Raw genomic sequence first — 22,261 nt, forward strand, 5'->3', positions numbered from 1 at the left:
TGTTTTATTACACTACTGTACACAGTATTATTATTATTTAATAAAGTTAAATTAAAATCAATAAATCATATGATCAATTTTCTACGTCATTACATGTTTTGCAATATCCCATAAAACGAATTTCACAAAAAGGTGGTGGCATTTTTATGATTATTTAAAGTTGAATTTTCCCGGTTGGATCGAAAAATGTTTTTATACTATATGAAAATTGAACTTTGGACAACGAAAATGTATTAATTTACTATTTCAAAAATGCAGTATCGGTATTTTTCTTTTTTCTCAAAAATAAAATTAATACTATAATAAATACTTGCTCAAATTAATACGAGTTAAGTACTCCTTCCGTCCAACATATCTTGTCACATTTCACTTTTTACCATTTTTTGGAGTGGACCTATATTCCTATTTACATTTTATTGTAAAACTAATATATAAAAGTGGGATCTATATTCCACTAACTTTTTCAACTGAATTTTCTAAAATGAATTGGAGCTTTTTCTAGTAGGGATGCAAAACTTGTTTTCTATGGGGATGCATTAACTATTTATTAGAAATGTTGAAATAAGATTACCTTCGCAGAGAAAAATATCAAATATTTAATAATATTATATGAGTTTTATTGTAGGGGCTTAAGCCCCTTGTGGTTTGATTAAGCTTGTCTCCAACTGTAAAAAACCTCTACCTTTATTCTATAGCATATATTCAAACCTCAATGCAGTGAGGAACTGCAACACAAAATATATATCTCTCTACATTCAAATCTCCCCCACGGCATACAATTTTTTTAAAAAATCATGAAAATTGCAATTAAAAAAAATTAAATGGTGTACAATTTAGGTCTTGGCATGTCCTTGACGATCCCGCAGAGCAGTTGATCGTCAGGGATATTGTACTCGTCTCGGAGGGAGAGCTCCGGCGAGAGCACGCTGAAGTAGAGCTGCTGCCCTAAGTAGGCCCTCTCGGTAGAGCCCGCCCGCAAATTCCACATTCCTGCATTATCCATCGTCAGCATGACCGCCGCCCAGCATCCCGGGTATACCTGGATGGTGTTCCGGCTCACGGCGTCTATGAGATTGTAGTTGCTTCGCCTCGCCGGTGTCCATTTCCCTGGCTCTATCCTGTTCCATTCCATGCATGAGAGGGTGAAAGAGAGTTTTTTGTGATTTGCTTTGTTGATAGATGCTATTGTACATATTTTACACAAAAAATGTATAAAGGTTTTTCAAGAATGCTATTCTTTTTTTTATTAAAATATGGAGTACTATTTTTTAGAAATTACTCCCTCCGTCCCACAATAGGAGTCCTATTTGGATTTGGGCACGGGTTTTAGTATATATTAGTTTTATACTCCCTCCATCTCCAAAGAATATGTACTTTGGGTTCGGCACGGGTTTTAGTATATACTCCCTCCGTCCCGCTTTAGGAGTCCCGGTTGATCAATTTTAGGCGTCCCGCTTTAGGAGTCCTGGTTGAGATAAATTAATAAAAAATGCCTACAAAGTATTAAAAGTGGGTCCCAACATCCATTACAACTAATAAAAAAGTGTTAAAAGTGGGTCCCAACATCCACTATAACATTTATTTATTGGACACTCAATTAAAAGTGGGTCCCAACATCCACTATAATATTTATTTATTACGCACTCAAACACTTTTTTCTTAAAACATGTGCCCGACTCAACCGGGACTCCTAAAGCGGGACGGAGGGAGTATTAGTTTTATACTCCCTCCATCCCCAAAGAATATGTACTTTGGGTTCGGCGTATTTTAATGTAAAATTGGTAAGTAAGAGAGGTTGAGTAATTAAAGTATTGTTAGTGGAGAATGAGTTCCATCTCATTAGAGCGAAAAGACTTTCCAAAATTAGAAAGTGCACATTCTTGTGAGACGGACTAAAAAGGAAATAGTGCATATTCTTATGGGATGGAGGGTGTAATAAAATGTGAGTGGAATAAGTTGGTAGAATGTGAGACCTGCTTATTATTTATGGTAAAAGTGAAATAGAACTTTTAATGCGGAGCGAACATAAATGACAAAATAGAACTCTTATTGCGGGAGGGATGGAGTAGCCTCGAAATTGTTTTAACTAAATTTTGAGCTTTAGACTTAGAATATTTGATTTGGTGGGTTTAGAGTAACAAAATCATGATTAATTATGAATAAGTAGCAAATAAATATACCAAATTTAGGATTAAATTTTGCATGGAGAGATGAGAGAGAGAGAAAACTCACGCGACGGCGAAGAACGAAAAACCAGCCAAATGCCAACTCTGCACACTCTTCTCCGGATTCTCGAAAATAATCTCAATAAAATCCCTATACGTCGCATTCACCACGTCCGGCGCCACCGTGATCTTCTCCGCCACCGGCCCGGGATCATCCTTCATCAGATTGTACTTGAAAACCTTATCCGCAACCCCAAAGTACTCCGCCAGCTTCAGCGGCGTCTCCGGGTTCGCGTGCGACACCCCGTTGATCGCGTACCTCAGCCTCCCGTCCACCGCCCCCGCGCTGTTCACGACCCTGATCGTCCTCGTGATGTTGATCTTCCCGTAGTGGTACGACCCCTGCGGATTCGGCCGCGCCGCGCTCGCCGTCAGGTTCCACCGCTGCGACCGGAACTGGTTCAGCGACCACGCCCACCCCACCGGCGCCGCCGGCATCTCCGCCGGCGCCGGCACTTTCCCGCCGGCGTACCGCACGAGCGCCGTCGCCGACAGGACCTCCTTCGTGAACCGCGTCGACGCGATCAGGTAGTAGTCCCCGGGCTCCTGGTCCGCGGTCACCAGGACGGAGTAGCACTGCCCGAGGTGGACGTCGAGGGAGTCGTAGATGTTCTGGACCGTGTGCGATCCTTCGATCTCCACGAGCTTGATCGAATGCTTCTGGAACCGGATATTAATCGAGTTCTTCATCCCGACGTTGCAGAATCTGTACCGGTAGGTTTTGCCGGGTAGCATGGTGAACATCGGCTCTTCCTTAGGGTTAGTTTTTTTTTCGATTTTCCCGCCTTTTCCGTTGATGACGACGCCGTCGGGGCGGCCGAGGCTGCGGCCGGAGTCGAGGAGCTTGAGGAGGTCCGGGAGGGGCTTGGTGTACCAGTCGCCGACGAGGGCGACGTGCTCGGCCTCGGGGAAGGCGTACGGGACGGGGATGAGCTCGCGGCTGTGGACGGTGATGGGGCCGTAGCCGCCCGTGGCGCGGTGGAGGGAGGTGGAGGGGTAGTAGAAGTAGCTGCCGATCTGGTCCTTGACCTGGAACTTGTAGGTCATGTTGGTGCCGGGCGGGATGGGGCAGTTGGTGCCGGGGAGGCCCTCCTGCCACGAGTTCTTGCGCTGCTGGATGCCGTTCCACGTGAAGAGGACGGGCTCGTCAAGGTGGTTGAAGATGTTGACGACGATGTTGTTGTTGGAGGTGCCGTTGATGCGGGGGCCGGGGAACTGGTCGTTGATGGTGATGACCTGCTCGGGGGTGCCGAGGGGCGAGAGGGTCGCGTATTTGACATTCCACGTGTGGAAGTGGTAGGGGTCCTCGGCGTGGGCCGCGCCGAGAAGGAGGAGGAAGAGGAGAGGGAGGGAGGGGGGTTTTGGAAGGGTCATATTGGTTTGTTGGTGGTTGTTTGGAGGAGAGAGAGAGGGAGTGGAGGTGTTTTATTTGGAGGGGGAGGAGGAATCGATGGTGGGAGAGAAGGGCGTGGGGAAGGATGGTTTGCCTTGAGTTTCTCATATTGTTTATCTTAATTTGGGTTTCAAGTTTCAACTTCCTTCAACAAACTAGGAGAGAGAGAGAGACAAGAAGAGAGAGGGAGTGAGAGTTTCTTGCATCGATTTGTCTTAATTTGGTTTCAAGAAATAGTAGGATAAGAGTAGGACTCGGAGGGGGGAGAAGTCATGTCTGAGAAATTAACATGACTACTTCGATGAATTCATAATTAACAAATAATTAAATGTAGATTTATTGGACTGAAATACAAAAGTTTCATATTTCAGAATCGGATAGTAGTCGTTTAAACATAGAAATTTAACCTGATCAAATTATGATCACTCCCATAAGATTAGAAAACAAAATATGTATAAAACGTCATCTTTTGGCCATGCTTAAAATGATGTTTAGAGATTTTAAGAAAAGAAAAAAGAAAAGCAAATGAAAAAATACATCAGTACTACTTATTTTAAAGAAACAACTACGTTTTGGGCATTACAAATGTTTATTACACGGATGAGATAATCGAGAGAAAAATCGAAACTTCGTGATTTGAATAACTATCTATACAGCTTTATATACATAAAACTTTCTCATTTTCTTCTCATATTCGATGCAAATTCTTCAGCGGTTCTGTTTTTTTTTTTTTATTAAATAGATAACAAAATCAATGTGTACTGAAACTCGAATTGAAGTAAAGAGAAGGAAATAGTTGATGTCAGGATAAAAATTGTAATAATACACGAAAAAATAGGAAGCTCACTTGGATCAAGGAAGCTGAATATCAGATACAGTTTGGTGGTCGTCGATGAGGTCGGCCGATGTGGCAGATGGAATTCTATGGCGATTTAGTATACGCGATGTGGCTATTCTCGCCTTCTCGTAGTTCAACACAATCACTCTCTCATCATCCAAATCGAATCTGATATTCTCACTGCTACCGTCTTCTACTAGCTGGCGTAGATGTTTCAAGTTGTCGACTTCGATTCCGTTGACCTTCTTCACCTGCAAAATCACTCTATTACTGTAACAGTATTTGCAAACAGACCAATCTTATATGCTTGAATACTGATGGTGGGTGGAGAATACCTGAAACTCAGCAAGCCGCTCGTAGCCCGTGTTGATGTCGTCCACGAGTACCTGCATCATATTCAAAGTTCAAGGACAGAGTATATCACATTGTACAAAATAGTAGTGTTTGCACATATAACTCACAAATAAGAAGAAAACAGGGGTACCTGAGAGAGGATGACAAACTGTTGGCCATCTTTCTGCGGAAGTTCTTTCAGAGCTCGTTCACACAACCGACGGGGTGATGTATTGTACCAATCTTCTCCGTACTCATGAAGATACGGTTGTGTCAAGGGAACAAAGACAAGACCGGCAAAAATGAAATAACTTGGTAGCTGATCGAATTGATGGACAGGAACAAGAGGCTGTAGCTGCGTGCGACAAAAAAATATGACCGAAATCAAACGAGGATACACGGTTGTATGGTATGACAGATGCATTCCAAACAAAATAAAGCATGAAATTTCTTATGATAGAAATATGCAAAAACAATTGACGATTCAAAATTTATTTTTCCTGTCGATTCGCCTTTGAAGAGCACAAGAAACAAAGGAAATAATCTACTTACTGGACGAAGGGCAACGGTGAACTCATGCTCTTCACCATCTCTCAATACTTTAACTTGAGCAGTATCATCAGGTTTCTTCATGGAGACTAAATGATCGAATGTTATTCGCTCTCTATTCCGAAAGGAAACTGTAAAAATAAACCAGGCAGTACATTAAGAGAATGGATATGCAACCAATTATACAATGACAGCTAAGCAATCAGAAAAGTTGAGGCAACTGCAAAAGAAAAATCAGAGAGAAGACTGAAAATAGACAAGTTAAATGGTGACCTGATCCATCATTAGCTATCGGCACACCATCAAATGAAAGTATGATATCATCCTTTTTGAGAACCCTGTACGCATCAGATATTGGGTTGATCCGATTCACAAGCACCCCAGTTATGCCAGGACGCATTTTGAAGTGTTCCCGTAGTTGGGCATTCTCAGTAGCCTGGCAAGACAAACCCATGGAGCAGAATCCAACATAATCACCAGTTTCTTCAACACCCTCAATGAAACGCTTTATCACAGGTACGGGAATAATATAACTGCAAATAGTTCTCTAATTAAACAAATTGGCCTTCCCCGAATAAAGTGTAAAATGCAGCGCTGCTGAGTGATGCGATTCTAGCTACACTCTTCGGCACTCATTATGTACGCCAGATAAATTTCAATAGACAGTATTCGCGTGTTTACCCAATATTCTCTGCATTAGAAAGATTTTGAAATGCTACTCCTGCAACTTTGTCACCCATTATTGCTGGGCCTCCACTGTTGCCAGGATTTATAGCTGCGTCAATCTGTATTGCCAACAGCTGGGTTGCGCCATGCACGTATTGAGTTGGTTCAACCCTAGAGACAACCCCCTTGGTGACAGAAATGTTGTCGCCACCTGCAAACAGGTGCCCGTTGCAGGGAGTTTTAAAGTAAAGTTAGCGAAAACAGATAATTTTAATCTTTTACACAATAATAATATTTCATTACACAATAATTTACAACCATGATAACAGTTCATGAGAAAGCAAAACTTGATTTTAACAAAATACGAAATGGAGGTAGAGTTATGGCCTCAGTTTTCAGATTAATTCTAGACATACAAAGTGCAGTCTATCATCAAGGGAATCTTCCTCATTCAGGACGAGATAACGAATATCCAATGCAATGCCTACAGGAAGTAAATGCACGTTACCTTGTGGATAACCGACAACTGCAACGGACTCTTGGAGGAAGGGAACATCGCCAAGCTCCAAACAGTTCACCCCTTCCCAGAACTCTTCACTTTCGACCATAAGGATAGCCAGATCACATTCATGACCAACAGCCTGGACAAGTGCTCTATATTTGGCAGGAGAGCCGTGCTTTCTCACAAGCACAAAAGTATGATCCGCCACAACGTGGGCATTGGTCAGGATTCTCCTTCCCGAAATAACAAATCCTGCAGTAAAATCATTGAAATGCCATATCCTCATCATCAAGATAAAGCTAATCCACCATTCCATCATACTAAAAAACAGCACAAGTAACTTAAAACAACAGAACCTCGGAACTGTATCTCGATATCGACCTACAACTGCTACAACCATAAATTCATCACATTCCATCAAAACTGAATAATTAAAACGCTTCAGCTTTCTATTCATGCTGCCATCATTCGATTAAAACGATATCAGGTTCAAATTAATTACTAAATACATTTCACCAAAAAATTAGGTTTATGTGAATGAACTGCATTGCACTAAATGAGATACAGAGCAAAACAATCAATTACCAGAGCCCATGGATTCCCGCTGAGACTTGTTCTGCCAAGGCAGAAAATAGCTCGGACTGCTCGCTACCGTGAAAATCTTCACCACCGAATCCAACGCCAATTCGATCGCATGGAACGCGTCATCCATCGCCGCGTTACGCATTGACAAGTAAGCCGCCTCCGCTGCCGCCGCGGCGTCTGCTTCGGAGTCGGCGTCAGCATTATCAACGCTAGCGCTAGAATTGGAGATAGAGCAAGTCGAGAACAATCTAATCGAAGAAGAAACAAAATCCCTAGCTCCACTTCTATTGATGAAGTGCGCCTTAGCTCGGGAGGCTAACGGAGGATGAATTGAATTATTCAATGGAGTTCCGGTATTGCTACTGCGGCTGGCGGAGGGCCTCAGCCGCCGGGCCGCCGCTCGGGCGGCGGCGGCTGATCGGATTTTTAGCATCGTGTTTTAGGGCGGAGGCGGCAACCAGTAGAACCTCCGCTTCAGGGTTTAGTAAAAGAAAAAAAATATTTTAGAAATAGTAGAAAACATAAAATAATCCTATTTACAATTGAATTTTATTTTTAAATACTACTACTAACAAATTTATAAAACACAAATAATGTGAAATTTTAAAGTATAGTCGGTAGTTATATTATACTAATAATTACTTTTGTCTTCCCGTTTCGAGAGAATTCGGAAAAAGGGATCAATTTCGCTGACCTTTCGAAATAAGGGATTAATTTCACTGACCTTTCAAAATATGGGTCTGAGGCATGCAAATTTTTCAGAATAAGGAATTTTCAATTTTTAATGCATTTTTTCTTCTTTTTAATGATTATTTACTTCCTAACATTAATTAAGTGGAAGCAATAAAAAAGATAATACGAAGTTTAGAGTATTAGCAATGGAGGGCCGATGGGAAGGCCTTCCCCATCGGCCTCCATCGCCCCACCATAGTGGAAAAGGGGCCGTTGAGCGCCCCCTCCCTCTCCCCCCTATATGGCATATATATCGGCCCTAGCCGTTGAGAAGGGCCCCCCTATAGAGGAAGGGCCGCCGGTCGGCCCTCTCACCTAATTTTTTTTTTGTTTTTTTTGATTTTTTTTTATTTTGTTTTTTATTCCATTTCTTCCACTATAAATACACCTACCATTCTTCACTTTTCCACACCAACATCTTATCTTCTCTCTATTTCACTACATTTTCTCTCTCTAGTACATTTAATCAATGTCTTCCGGTAGCGATTCCAACGACGAAGTCATAAACCGAGTCGTGTAGGGCGTGCTTTATTTTTATTTTTAGTTTTATGTAAAATTTGGGGACAGAGGGGTAGGCACTTATGCTTTATTTTTATTTTTAGTTTTATGTAAAATTTGTTTCTCATTGTATTCTATTTTCCAATTTTGTAATACAACGAAGATTTGCGTATTAATATTTTTTTTTCTAATTTATTTAATTTGATAACATATTAAATATAGAAGTGCTAAAAAATTAAAATAAAATGGTGATGATGTGGAAATGAAATGGAATGGGAGGGCCCTATGAGAGGGTCCTTCCATTGCAGGGAGATAGGCCCTTTGAACAAAAGCTGATGTGGAATGGGAGGGCCCTATGGGAGAGGCCCAACCATTGCTAATGCTCTTATGGATGTTTTTCATAATTAAATGTATCATATTTAAATTTCAATGATATTTTAGAGAGATGCATTGTCACAGTGCGCGCGGGTCAAACCCAATTGAAATAAGATTGACCCGACAAAATGAAGGAGAAGGCCTAGGAGGCGGGGGTGATGGTGAAGGAGAAGGTCTGTGAGTTGTGTGTGTGAGAGGTATCTATTTGATATCGTTGTTGGTGTGTTATTTGTGTTGTTCGTGGTTCATTAGGTTGTTGAGGTGTTAATGTAAGTCGGTTTGTTGCCTTGGCTAAAAAATAATACCTGCGATGTGATTTTACCTATATAATTCTCAGTAAAAAGGCCAAGACTCTATGCGATCTATGTTGTGCGATATATTTCAAATATTTTGCAATCTTTGAAATACCAGTTTTGTTTTTTTATTTTTGTTGATCTATTCTTGTATTTATAAGTAAAATCAGTTCCATAAATAAAAACAGAGCTAAATGTATGAGACCAAAATTTATTTTTCACCTAGAATATTTTATTTTCAATGAAATATCGAATTCATAATCTTTTATCAGTATTAGACTACTAATCTATCAAACCCTCGATATAATTTGGAGACAAGGTAAGAAAATGTGGAAGGCAATATTTTATAGAATAAGCCTTTTTATCTCTTCATTCTCAATCAATTGACTATCCCGGATGATATTTTTAATTATTGGGATTATATCATTAAAAGCGTGTAAAATATATTACTATAACTAATATCTCAGTTGGAAAGTATCCATCACAACAAACTCTTGCACTAACATTGACAATATATATTTAAAAAATCAGCATATACATGCATTTCTCAAAAAGTAAAACTTTGTTTGAGTGTGAAATGGGGCATCAGCCAAAAGATTATGTCAATGATATTATTGAATTTTTTTGATAATTTAATAAATATGACTTCACACTCGCTATATAAAATAAGCACCGACATAAGGTTGTTATAGACTTAGATTTGACATATAAACTACATAAAATGAACGACAGCCCAATGACTTTAGTAATTATTCTCTAATTAATTACTTACTAATCAAAACTAGGAAAATGAGAGTTTGTTTTATGACAATCGATAATACATTTGCAATCGATTGCGTATTAAATTCTATATATATCTTAATTATTAAACCCTCATCAAGGTGTATATAGCAATCAGGGTTAATAAAGTCTACATTTTCCTATTTTCATTTTTTGTATAAATAATCACCTAATTCAAAGCTACCTACCTAATTAAATTTAAAATAATCCACGTGCTTCAACATAATACGATGCCATCGACCAAAATAACTGATCAGAGAAAAATGACAATTTGATCAAAACACTAATACTATTATGTAAAAAAAAAGCTTTAAAACAAAATCCATAGGTGATTGTAGCTATTAAGTAATTTAATGTATGTCTCTTGTCCTGCACAAGTATAATATTGTGAGTAATTTGTTTGCGAAAATAGAAACAATGACTGGAATTTGTACAACCAATTTATTTTGAATAGTGATATATCTCTTATATATGAAAAATGTTGCTCCTTTCCTCCGCCAACTGTATAAATTTTAATTTGAAATTGGTAAAGTACAAAAATAAAGTTACAAAATGAGTAAAATAGGTTATCTCAATAATTAAAAAGTAATATTGTAAATTATATTAACTAATTCAATTAATTAAGAAAAGATAATCATGGTAGTATATGGTAAATCGTGTCAAATACAATTTGATATAGCAAATCTCATTTTACTAATTCAAATTAATAAATAAAATAAAATATCGTATGAAACGCGTTTGGTATATTTACAAATTAATAGAAACCGTCCATAATGAAAATTATCTAATTGTCATTTTCAAATTAATTATTTATTTAATTAATATTTTTACTTGACTTAATTACCTCTTAAATTTGATATAATGTATTGATAATAAGTTAATACTCCTATTATTTAATTATACCTACTCATATATAATCAAAATAATGTTATATTAACCCATATTTCATAAATCTTTTCTGATGTGAGCTCCAATTCAGCATTTAGTTCCAAGACTTATTGGTTTTTATATTAAAATCACTTACTATTATTACAAAATTATAAATAAAAATGAGCTTTATATCAACCATCTAACTTTTTCCTTTATTAATTATTCACACAATTGGATTAACAAACTACCTTTAATTGGTAACTGGATTATGAATTCACAAGATAGGAAAGTTCCACAATAGTAGCCTAAAAAAGTCATGTTAAATTAATTCCTTAAATAAACAATTAATGGAAAACGATCTTATACCGTTATATGTATTTCTCTATAGATTACAGCATAACTACAGCTCCCATTCACTCTGTCTCAATCTCACACGATCAAAATCTTCCAATTAATTTAATATAATTCTAATTTATTCAATTTCACATCAAACAAAGAGAAAAATTAAGCCATCAACTTCTTCCCCCAGAAAAAAATTATACTACTCCCTCTGTTTCTTCATAGTTGAGGCGGAACTTTTCGGCACGGAGTTTTAGAAAGAAATATTGAGCGTGTTAAATAAATAGATAAAAAATACTAAGAGAGACGAAAAGGTAGAGAGAATAAAGTATAACGTGAATAAAGTAGCGAGAATAAAGTAAGAGAGAATTTTTTTTTTACCATATATGAAAATGACGCAACTATGAAGAAACTTCCTGAAATGGAAAAATGGCTTTATCACGAAAAAACGAGAGAGTGCTTAAATTAATTAAAATAGAAAAAGAAAAATCCAAGTCAACTTCTCTCTCCAATCTATACATATATTTATACACTTCCCATACACACTACAGAGATAGAGATAGAAGCAGAGAGATATACTCTAATGGCGGATGCAGAGAGCTGCTGAAGAATTTCGCCACCGATTTTGGCAGGTAATTCAATTTTAAATTTCATAGCGCAATTATACCTTTTCCATTTCTTCACACGATCTCAATATGCATGAATGTTAATTTACTGCATTTTGATCCAAAAAACGAATTCAATTTGACCGCAATAAATCCTGTATTCAATTCCTTCATTCATAATCAGTTAATCACAATGACCAGGTAAATCCAATTCAATCCAATTCCACATGAATTCGCATTCGCCGCAATAAATCCAAAGCAAATCGACATTTCTTCGCCAAAACCGAAAAATGCACAATCACTGGGGAGGATCGCTGGAGATCGCGGCCGATTCGGCCGCCGAAGACGAGAAAAGCAGGAATAATTTGGATTGGGACAGAGCGTCGCTGGCGAACCAGGGGTACAACGGTAATTTGGACCAGACGCAGCAGAGCTGGCTGCTAGGGCCGCCGGAGAAGAAGCAGAAGAAATACGTCGATCTCGGATGCATCGTGTGCAGCCGGAAGGTGTTCAAATGGACGATTCTGTCGATTTTGATCGCGTTCGTCGTGATCGGGCTCCCGATCATCATAGCGAAGGCGATACCGAAGCATAAACGAGCGCCGCCGCCGCCGGATAACTACACGGTGGCGCTCCGGAAGGCTCTGCTCTTCTTCAACGCCCAAAAATGTACGTTTTCTCTGTTCTCATTAGTCGTCTCGTTTTTTTGAATTTATGCTCTATAGTCAAGTGAATGAATTCATTACGTTTTTCTATGAAAACTGGAAAAAATGTGGAAATTTTCAAAATTAATTAATTGGTATTGCAATTGTACATGGATATAAAAACTCATGTAATCAAACGCTAAAAATATGTTGGCATGTAAAGTTATTGATGGTAAGATGAGATCGTCAATATTGTCCACGTAGATTATTATTACTGATAGGAATATTAGTCTGTCGATTTTATCTATAAGGGTCGAATACTGGTCAAATATGCTAAAAATATGTTGGCATGTAAAATTATCGATGGTAAGATGAGATCGTCAATATTGTCCTCGTAGATTATTACTGACAGGAATATTAGTCGTCGGATTTATCTATAAGGGTCGAAAACTGGTCAAACGTGCTAAAAATATGTTGGCATGTAAAGTTATCGATGGTAAAATGGAATCGTCAATATTATTCTCGTAGATTATTGCTGACAGAAATATTAGTCGACGGATTTATCTATAAGGGTCGAATACTGGTCAAACGTGCTAAAAATATGTTGGCATAAGATGATATCGTCAATATTATTCTCGTAGATTATTACTGACAGAAATATTAGTCGTCGGATTTATCTATAGGGGTCGTGGTAAAACTAGGGGTGGGTAGGTAAGGTATACCTTACCGAAACCACCATACCGTATACCTTACCGTAAATACGGTATGTGAAAAAGTCATACCTTTACCTTATCAAAGTTTTCGGTATACCGAACTTCGGCATACCTTATTTTCGGTATGATAAATTTTTATACCGATACCGTACCTCATTTTCGGTATATACCGTACCGAAGTTTGGTATACCTTACTTTTGCGGTATACCTGACTTTCAACATCAATTAAAATAGAAAATTAGAGTTTTTAAAATATTATTTATAATTTATAATTTTAAAAATAAATTAAATATAATTTATTCATAATTATATTTATATTTCACAATAGATTTTATAATTTAAAAGTATATAAAATATATTTTATATATAATTGTGTTTATATTTTTGTGGTATATACCTTAATTTACGGTATATACCTTAATTTACGGTATATACCGAATTTCGGTATGCAGCGGTATACCGCGGTATTTGAAAATTCATACCGTTACCTTACCGGAATCTTTCGGTAAGGTATTATACCATACCGAAAGTCACGATATACCGAAAATTCGGTATTTTCGATATTTTTTCGGTACGATAAGGCCGGTATTTCGGTATTTCGGTATTTTTCCCCAGCCCTAGGTAAAACGTAGTAATAAAAGATTTAAGATGTTTAATAAGTTTCAATGTGATTGGAGTGTTTGACTTAGGCTTAATTTTACCTATGTAGTAGATGGGAAATAGTATGTATGATTAATTTTACTTTATGACTTCATACAAAGGGTCAAAATCAATCAACAATAAAAAACCATAAAATTCATTTTTTGGCACTTGCATTTAGTGAGTAACTATTGTGAGGTGGTGGAGAAATAGTGGAAAAGTCACACTAAATTAAATATTCTGCAATCACGGAATGGAAATAGCCTTAATTCGATAAAATCATTGACTTGGTTATAATATTTCATTTTCGCTCATATTGCTATTAATTAAATTAGAAAGATGAGACTACAAACGTGCTAGGCACGTTTGGATTAGTTTCCCTTTGCATGAAATTAACCAAAATCAAAATCTTCACCTTTTCTTTATCTACAATTATTTTTTTCAGTGAATTGTTTAGGAAAACTGACACGATGTTTAATTAATTTGACAGTAAGCTAGACATGATTAGGGAAAGATTTTAATTTGTGTCCATATTTTATTGCCCATTTTATATGATAATAAAATGATTATTATTTTAAATTAATCAAGTTTAGGAAGTGAGATCATTGATTACGTCTAAGCCAGGTCGTCTGATTTTCTAATATTTTTAAATTTTCTTATTTTAACATGTCATGGGTCGGGTTTGACCCGCACCTCCCTGCACGTGCGCAAGAGCGTTGCTCAATCATTATGTCAAGAATAAAAAAAACATGCTGATTATATTAACTTAATTCCAAAATCTCCAATTTAAGAAAAAAAACAACTTTAACTTCACTCATTATATTTTCCAGATTTAAAATAATCACTATAGCATTAATGTTTTTTTGGATGTGTAGCTGGAAAATTGCCTAAGAGCAACGGCATCCCATGGAGAGGGGATTCCGGGTTACAAGACGGGTCGGATTTATCGGACGTTAAAGGAGGGTTAGTGGGAGGATACTACGATGCCGGAGACAACTCCAAATTTCATTTTCCGATGTCGTTTGCTATGACGATGTTAAGTTGGAGCGCTATTGAATACGAACACAAATACCGTGAGATTGGAGAATACAATCATGTTAGAGACCTCATCAAATGGGGCACTGATTATTTGCTCCTCACTTTCAATTCCTCCGCCACCAAAATTGACAAGATTTACAGCCAGGTGAATATTATTCGATTTGATGGATTAAATAAAATTGAGTTATATAAATAGTATTTAATTGATTTTATAAATTTATTTAAATTTACTTGTTTTCAGTTTGCATGAGATTAAATTGAACCGAGATTAATTTTGGAACAATGACACGTCATATTAATCTTGTCTGGTGAGTTTGGGCCTTGGCAATATTAATCTCGGATCAATTTAATCTCATGCAATCTCTGGATAAGTTAATTTAGTGAAAGGTTAATTTTTGTGACATTTCCAATGAAAGTATGATTCACTTGCCATGGGACGAAGAGACTTATTTATTGTCATCATGACTTAAATCTCACGTGCCTAATCATTCAGGTCGGCGGGTCCCAAAACGGCTCCACCACGCCCGACGACCACACGTGCTGGCAACGTCCCGAGGACATGGACTACGACCGCCCGGTCCAGACCACGACGACCGGGCCGGAGCTAGCCGGCGAGATGGCGGCGGCCATGGCGGCCGCCTCCATCCTCTTCCGCGACAACAACGCCTACTCCAAGAAGCTCCGCAAGGGGGCAGAGACCGTGTTCGCCTTCGCCCGGGACGGGGGCCGGCGCAACCGCTACTCGAGGGGCAACCCGTTCATCGAGCCCTACTACAACTCGACTGGGTACTACGACGAGTACATGTGGGGCTCGGCGTGGCTGTTCTACGCCACGGGGAACAGCTCGTACCTGGCGCTGGCGACGAATCCCGGGATGTCGAGCAATTCGAGGGCGTTTTATATGATTCCGGATTTGAGCGTGTTGAGCTGGGATAACAAGCTGCCGGCGGCGATGCTGGTGCTGGTGAGGGCGAGGCTGTTCTTGAACCCGGGGTATCCGTATGAGGATATGCTGAAGATGTATCATAATGTGACTGGCCTTACTATGTGTTCTTACTTGAAGAGGTACAACGTTTTCAATTTCACCCAAGGTATGATCTTTATTGTGTTTAATTTATCAATATTTGTGCACTAAATAGTGTTTAATTCGTTTTAATACATTAATCTACAGAGCTTAAGAAATAGTACTTCTTTATTTTGATATAAATTAAAATTATGGCCATATATTTATAGGAGGAATGATACAACTAAATCATGGGAAGGCACAGAATTTGCAATATATAGCAAATGCAGCGTTTTTGGCATCGATTTTTGCTGATTACCTCAATGAAACTGGAGTTCCTGGCTGGTATTGTGGATCCAATTTTATGCCAATCAGTGTGCTCAAAGATTTCGCAACTTCTCAGGTAACGCCACTCTAGACGTTCTTTATATGTGCACCATTCTCGTTTAGCCCACATTATAAATTGTTTTTTCGTGCATTTTACTAATAATATGATAACTAAGATATAAAAATTGATAGCTAAACAAATAGAGTATGATTCTAGATTTAAAAATTAGATGCTAACCCAATTTCTCATTTTTTGCAAATAGATAAATTACATATTAGGTGACAACCCTGCAAAGATGAGTTACGTAGTTGGATTTGGTAAAAAATTCCCTAGGCAAGTCCACCACCGCGCCGCCTCCATCCCTAAAGACAGAACCAAGTACTCCTGCAGCGGCGGGTTTCGGTGGCGCGACGCCAAGACTCCCAATCCCCACAACATCACCGGCGCCATGGTCGGCGGCCCCGACCGCTTCGACAAGTTCAAAGACGTCCGGTCTAACTACAGCTACACCGAGCCCACGCTCGCTGGCAACGCCGGGCTCGTCGCCGCGCTTGTTTCTCTCACGACCAGCGGAGGGGTCGGGATAGACAAGAACTCGATTTTCGCGGCTGTGCCGCCGCTGTACCCGGTCAGCCCACCTCCGCCGCCGCCGTGGAAGCCGTAGAATGTGTATTTTAGTTGAATATTACTGCATGCAGTTTGATGTTTTTTTGTAATCTATATTGTTAATTATGTTTTCTGTTAAACTTAATTCTTTTAATATATATATTTTCTAAATATATACTCTTTTCATGTTTTCACGTCTCATTTCACTTTTACTCGCATTTATTTGCATTTCTTAAAACCACCGGCTCCACTTGAATCCATCATTGTACAAATATGAATCTATTTTCATTGTTAAATTGATAGGGATCAAAATTATAAGCAAAGTAACATAGTTTCAATGCCTAGATCAGTAATTTAGATGATTATTTATCTTTTGAAGAAAAATCCACAACTGCTGCTACTATATCATTTCATGTAACAAGAACCAGGCCCATACGGTCTCGTTTTGCCTAATCCTTCCAACGGACTAGAAGCTACGCCCCTTTGATTCAGCAGACACCTAAAATGCGACAATCGGCCCCTTACATCACTTGGATCCTTGGCAAGCTTGTCATAGCTTGTCCACATCCTCTCTACAAACAGGAAATAAAATAGTGTAAGAAACTCCATTCTTGTAAAATCCATAGAACAAAAGAAATCTGAGTGAACGGAAAGGAAAATAATTTCCACTTTCGATTTACAGAGAGAGATTCTAAAAATAGAAGTGTTTCTAGAGAGTGTTTGTTAAGAGAGGATATATTTAGAATCAGATCTACTTTCATCATCTCACATTTTTATCTACATGTGCATAATTTTCTCCTGTATTAAACCTATTTGAACCATTTTTCAAAAACAAAGTTAGCAATTCAATTTGATCCAGATTGAAATTACCAGCAGCTGCAGCAGCCCGGGGCCACACCATCTGTTCGATATCACCGGCGTCAATTAGCTCGCCCCACATGCACACCTCGCCACCAAGGACACGACTGTGCAACTCGTGGTTTGTGATGTTTTCGAGTGGCTCGTTGGAGTAGAAATCTTGCCAACGAATGTAGTGGTCCAAGTACCATTTGTCTTGGTTGCTCACTATACAGCGCAGTCCTGTTTTAACAATCTTTTCAGCAACACCTCCCCCAATCCTGCACCACGCATAATCACATTAACTAAAATTTATAGTAATAAAATTTATCTATTCTCTCCTCGTTAAAACCATAACTACCTTCTTCTCTCTACTTTAATGCATCTAACAACTCCACCTAAAATCCCGTGTTATTCAAGAATGTGAACATTTTCATTGGAACGGAGGGAGTACTTGAGAGTTCAGAGTTGTTATAGGAACTCTCAGCTATATGCAGAGCAATTGTATCTTTTTTTTTTTGTTCATAACTCTCACCTTTATTTAGAAGTTAAGTCTGTTAGAAGTTCATGCAAGTTTTTCACATTATTCGATCACGTGAAGACCAATAAAATAAAATAAAAAAACTTCTTTTAATATAAACCATATACTTATGAAATATAATTGTCACTCACTTACCAATTATGTACCACGGTTTGGGGGTTCAACTTACTTCCAAAGTCATTGAAAGCTTCTTCCCTGCGACAATGGAGAAACTGTTTTATTAATGCATAACAAAATATTGTATATACATACATACGATAGATCTGCCTATATTCATGAAATTATGACCAAAATAATCAAATTTATAGATACATAAAAATCATGAATAAATTTTCGTACCAGTTAATTATTTCATAGCCATGGGACAATGCCAGTTTTTGCACTCGCAACACGAAATACTGATAAGCATCTGAGTCATCAATCCCTTGCTTTTGTAACCTGTGTATCACAGAAGATATATTACGAGACGCCCTTATGATTTTGATACATTTTTCTGGAAATAAAGTGAATATATCAGAAAATAGTTTTTTTTTTTGCAAAAGTTTTAGATATGAAACAAAATAATTACCAACTTTTCACATGAGGAGTTATGATCCAGCAACCTGAAATTGTAATAAAGTTGTGAGTGAAAGACAGACTATACAAATAAAACAGAATATTTTTAAGAAAACTAGTATACTATATAATAAGCTGAATAAATCTTACTAGTATCGACTTCATCGCCTCCGAGGTGAATAAATTTAAACTTGAAGATCTTACTAAAATCTGAAGAACAATAAAAATTAAAAAATGATGAATGTTCATTAATCAAAAGATATTCGGAGGAAGCAACTAGAAGTTATTATAGCATAAATTAGATGGAAATACCCGAAAGAATTCCATCAATTAATTTGAAGGTAAAATCATTACTAACATCAAGTGGCCCCGTGCAATTTTCTGAAGGCCGCAGAGAAGGATATCCAACCCCCCTAAAAGTAAATATACTTAAGTTTGTGGAGTAATATGAAGGGTAAATTGTCGAATATAACACAGTTTGTATCATATATACCACTAATGGGGTCGTTTTATCAATGAAACAATGTAGTGTCTTGTTGAAAATTTGGGGGTGGGTTGTAATTGCCATAAAAATGATACAAGAACTGGTGTTAAGATTGCAACATTTTAACAGCACTGTGATATTTGCAAATTTGATAAAATGTTATGTTATTTTCGACAGATAACAACAGAAATAACAATGAAAGAAAGTCAATGCAAATTCCAAATTAGTGAAGAAGATCCAATCATTAAATATCTACTAAGTTGAGAACATGAGCAAAATACCAGGATTCAGCATGGCCAGGAACATCGATTTCAGCCAACACATTAATCCCGCGTTTCTTAGCATAACTGAAATAAATGTGAAGAGCCAGAAATCAAATATATTTATTTAGAACTTGTGAAGGTTATTAGATATGATATCGAACTACTTGCCTCACAATCTCTGCAGCATCAGCAACTGTGTAGCGTTCAAAAATTGTAAAAGAGCCATCCCACAACTTTGGATATGATGGAATCTCAAGAGGAAAAGATTGTTTATCCACGATATGCCAATGCAGCACGTTCTGTTATATAAAACAAGCCGACTCAACAAAATATAGAGACTTAGATATGATAATCACAGGTTTGAGGTATATCACAAACACTTGAGAGGCATATTTATCTAGTAAAATTTGGTGGTGGTTTATATTCTATTTATATTCTAAATACCAAAGTGTTTGTAAATTTCGCTGTGTATCACTATATCCTTATAATATATCATGAGCTCAAATTCTTTCTGAATTTCAAGATGACCATTTCTAGGCCCTCATAACAAGTTTGACTATAGATGCATCTTACTCATAGATAGTAATGCGAATATAAAAACAAATAAAAAGTTTGTGTTACCAACCAGTTTAGTATAAGCCATTGCATCAATAATTTTCTTTATCATTTGTAAGGGCTGATAATGTCTGGCTGTATCTGAAACACCGCCAAAATAATATAGAAGATCAACTTCACTTTACAAGAAATTGAAAATCAACTACAGAATTGAATTTTAACAAAAACTTAAGGTAGGATACATATAGCTCAATCAGAGTTAAGTCCAAAAATAGATTTATAAATAATTATTAAATCTTTATCACCAAAGCAAATAAGAGGGAGAATCTTACCGATCAAAAGGCCTCGATACGAGAACCTTGGCTGATCAGCAATAATCCATGGAACTTGATGGACCAAAATCCCTCTTGATGAAATGCTATAGCTACAGATTTGGCTAAACGTCTGGCGCATGAAACAGATCATTTTTGGCATTAGTCATTTACCCTCATTGGGTTTTATTAAGTAATTTTCTCGAGGATTGGAGAAAAGAAAGGGAAAATACCATTTATGTCACAAGGTTTGACCTTTTTTCAGATAATGTCACACTAAAATTTTTGGAAAATTGATATACAATGTTTCTACTTTTTTTGAACAATATGTAGCCTTCCACATGAGACCCTATGCGCCAAATGAATGTCAGGAAGCCAGAATTCAGATTCTTGACATTGTTAATAAATATTGAAATGTTGTGAACAAATTTTCCAAAAATTAAAAAGTGTCATTACTGAAGAAGGGATCAAACATTGTGACATAATAAGGTATTTTGTTGAAAAGAAATATTCAAACCTGCAGCCCATGCAAAGCTCCATAAACAGTTTTAGCCTGACAAAAATCATTTGGAAAGAAGAAAATTATGTTGCAGGGAGGTATACTAATACAAGTCAGGCATTTTCAATATCTAGGGATATGAGATTTTCTGTCAACTTAGCTGCACTCACCTCAATGTAGGCATAAACTGGTTTTCCATGAGCAGGGATATTCAGCTTGTATGACTCATCAATGCCATATTGCAACTGACAAAACAAAGGTTACATTAGATTTAAGAATTGTTGTTGAAAAAATTTGAGTTCAAATTAGATAGAAAACAGTAATTCCTTTTGATTCAAATCTGAGCACTGGAAATATGGGACTTGTTCAAGGCAGTAATTCTAGTCGAGAGTTCAAGGCAGACATCATGTACCTCATCAGAAGGAGATGAAATAATTACATGAATTCCTTTGAGCACGAAGGAAGGATTGATCTTGGAAGTATCTAATTCAACAACATGACTTGATCTGACGATATCAATTGTTCTAAAGAACGCCTCTTTGAGAATCCCAGAAGCATCAGCAAACTTGCTTCCTTTGGTTATGAGCTCGAAATCATTGCTGAGATGGAGATTTCCAGAGCCAAAGCTCACAGAAACTGGCATCGGCCATATATTGATCTCATTTTTATCATCTGCATCACATGGTATGGCCAAAAAACACACCAAGTACCAAATGTACTCAATTTTTAGCCTCGTTCTTCCCATCCTTAACATCCTAGAAACTGCCAAAAAACAGGAATATAAGCCTAGCTTTGTATATGTGCTTCAAATATTTGAAGATGCAACATTTGTGAAATGGTAATTACTCCTAAATACACAAATTTCCTCGTTCAATTCTGATTTTGCACATAACTAAGAATACTACCTCTAAACCAGTTAAAATATATATGCGGCTTAACCGAATGATGCCCTAATTGACGTAATTGGATGCAAACAATCTAAAGAATCATCATTTTTTTCTCACCAATCAAAAGCCATTTAAAACATCAATTAAAATGTAGATACAAGAATAATTCATCCACAGCTCCAGAGATTAAAAAATTACCTGTCAAATTCCACCGAACTTCTTTCCTTGAGGTTTTGAAGCAGAGCTAAAAGAAGCAAATTGTTTGATTCGGTGAGGCAATATCGCAAACGCATTATGGGTGAAGTAACCATAGATTTTTTCAAACCTAATTCCAAAAATTATGCGATGAATCAAAACATACAGATTAAATTATTCACATTCAGTGCGTGTGATGTGTGTGATATTTGGGCTTTCTCTCTCCTCCATGAGAGTGATTTTTGCTTTTCTGGTGCTGAATTCAGTTCAAATAACAAAGGCTCCCCGCCTTTATGTCTCAACCGCTATAACAGTAATATATTCATTAATTAATTTTATTTCATTTTTAAATAATTGCCTTTTCAAAAATATGAGGTTCCCTTTATTTTTTATTTTTATTCATCTAAAATGCTTTAAAAAAAATTACAACTGAAAATTGGAAAAAGAAACAATTTATTGACATAGACACATAGTTTTGATCAAAATCAATTGGAGTGCAAATGTTCTAAAAATCATAATGTCTCTATATATTATAGAAATGTTACGTTAGTATTAGGCCTGTAAATGTAATCCGCGGGTT

At 37.3% G+C, this 22,261-nt stretch overlaps 4 protein-coding genes across 6 annotated transcripts; 1 reads left to right on the forward strand and 3 right to left on the reverse strand.

Annotated features, from left to right (window-relative positions):
- Positions 1-666: 666 nt before the first annotated feature.
- Positions 667-3,744, reverse strand: LOC125213332 (L-ascorbate oxidase homolog). The gene is made up of 2 exons (XM_048113815.1): positions 2,233-3,744; positions 667-1,118 (listed from the first exon to the last, which is right to left on the reverse strand). Exons 1-2 carry the CDS (start codon positions 3,597-3,599, stop codon positions 818-820), a joined length of 1,668 nt encoding a protein of 555 aa, XP_047969772.1. The 5' UTR covers positions 3,600-3,744; the 3' UTR covers positions 667-817.
- A 631-nt stretch (positions 3,745-4,375) lies between these two features.
- LOC125213331 (protease Do-like 10, mitochondrial) lies at positions 4,376-7,577 on the reverse strand. The gene is made up of 8 exons (XM_048113814.1): positions 7,092-7,577; positions 6,513-6,758; positions 6,020-6,215; positions 5,612-5,871; positions 5,342-5,469; positions 4,941-5,144; positions 4,792-4,842; positions 4,376-4,707 (listed from the first exon to the last, which is right to left on the reverse strand). Exons 1-8 carry the CDS (start codon positions 7,522-7,524, stop codon positions 4,471-4,473), a joined length of 1,755 nt encoding a protein of 584 aa, XP_047969771.1. The 5' UTR covers positions 7,525-7,577; the 3' UTR covers positions 4,376-4,470.
- Positions 7,578-11,538: 3,961 nt separating this feature from the next.
- Positions 11,539-16,748, forward strand: LOC125213330 (endoglucanase 12). Its single transcript, XM_048113813.1, has 6 exons — positions 11,539-11,610; positions 11,785-12,252; positions 14,455-14,762; positions 15,111-15,708; positions 15,851-16,023; positions 16,211-16,748. Exons 2-6 carry the CDS (start codon positions 11,874-11,876, stop codon positions 16,610-16,612), a joined length of 1,860 nt encoding a protein of 619 aa, XP_047969770.1. The 5' UTR covers positions 11,539-11,610; positions 11,785-11,873; the 3' UTR covers positions 16,613-16,748.
- A 69-nt stretch (positions 16,749-16,817) lies between these two features.
- Positions 16,818-22,194, reverse strand: LOC125212530 (beta-hexosaminidase 3-like). Of its 3 annotated transcripts, XM_048112729.1 has the most exons (16): positions 21,848-22,194; positions 21,685-21,730; positions 21,012-21,361; positions 20,770-20,844; positions 20,618-20,653; positions 20,122-20,233; positions 19,860-19,930; positions 19,403-19,533; positions 19,253-19,318; positions 18,800-18,900; positions 18,638-18,697; positions 18,501-18,534; positions 18,272-18,370; positions 18,068-18,127; positions 17,425-17,672; positions 16,818-17,126 (listed from the first exon to the last, which is right to left on the reverse strand). In XM_048112729.1, the coding sequence occupies exons 3-16, from the start codon at positions 21,351-21,353 to the stop codon at positions 16,960-16,962; spliced, it is 1,602 nt and encodes a 533-aa protein (XP_047968686.1). In that variant the 5' UTR covers positions 21,354-21,361; positions 21,685-21,730; positions 21,848-22,194; the 3' UTR covers positions 16,818-16,959. The 3 variants fall into 3 exon arrangements, with proteins under 3 accessions (XP_047968686.1, XP_047968687.1, XP_047968685.1); XM_048112730.1 differs by having other exon boundaries at positions 21,039-21,361; positions 21,685-22,194; XM_048112728.1 differs by having other exon boundaries at positions 21,685-22,194.
- Between the last annotated feature and the right edge of the window lie 67 nt (positions 22,195-22,261).

The sequence above is a fragment of the Salvia hispanica genome, chromosome 3 (genome assembly GCF_023119035.1).
Source record: "Salvia hispanica cultivar TCC Black 2014 chromosome 3, UniMelb_Shisp_WGS_1.0, whole genome shotgun sequence".
In the NCBI taxonomy this organism is placed as follows: Eukaryota; Viridiplantae; Streptophyta; class Magnoliopsida; order Lamiales; family Lamiaceae; genus Salvia; species Salvia hispanica.

Coding starts and splice junctions, on each gene's coding strand:
- LOC125213330 (XM_048113813.1), top strand. CDS start 11,874: ATGCACAATCACTGGGGAGGATCGCTGGAGATCGCGGCCGATTCGGCC. Junction 12,253..14,454: donor CTTCTTCAACGCCCAAAAAT/GTACGTTTTCTC, acceptor TTGGATGTGTAG/CTGGAAAATTGCCTAAGAGC. Junction 14,763..15,110: donor TTGACAAGATTTACAGCCAG/GTGAATATTATT, acceptor CTAATCATTCAG/GTCGGCGGGTCCCAAAACGG.
- LOC125213332 (XM_048113815.1), bottom strand. CDS start 3,599: ATGACCCTTCCAAAACCCCCCTCCCTCCCTCTCCTCTTCCTCCTCCTT. Junction 1,119..2,232: donor TTTTCGTTCTTCGCCGTCGC/GTGAGTTTTCTC, acceptor GGAATGGAACAG/GATAGAGCCAGGGAAATGGA.
- LOC125213331 (XM_048113814.1), bottom strand. CDS start 7,524: ATGCTAAAAATCCGATCAGCCGCCGCCGCCCGAGCGGCGGCCCGGCGG. Junction 5,872..6,019: donor TCTAATGCAGAGAATATTGG/GTAAACACGCGA, acceptor AACTATTTGCAG/TTATATTATTCCCGTACCTG. Junction 4,843..4,940: donor AGTTTGTCATCCTCTCTCAG/GTACCCCTGTTT, acceptor AATATGATGCAG/GTACTCGTGGACGACATCAA.
- LOC125212530 (XM_048112729.1), bottom strand. CDS start 21,353: ATGTTAAGGATGGGAAGAACGAGGCTAAAAATTGAGTACATTTGGTAC. Junction 19,534..19,859: donor CAATGGCTTATACTAAACTG/GTTGGTAACACA, acceptor TTTATATAACAG/AACGTGCTGCATTGGCATAT. Junction 18,128..18,271: donor GGCTATGAAATAATTAACTG/GTACGAAAATTT, acceptor CCATTGTCGCAG/GGAAGAAGCTTTCAATGACT.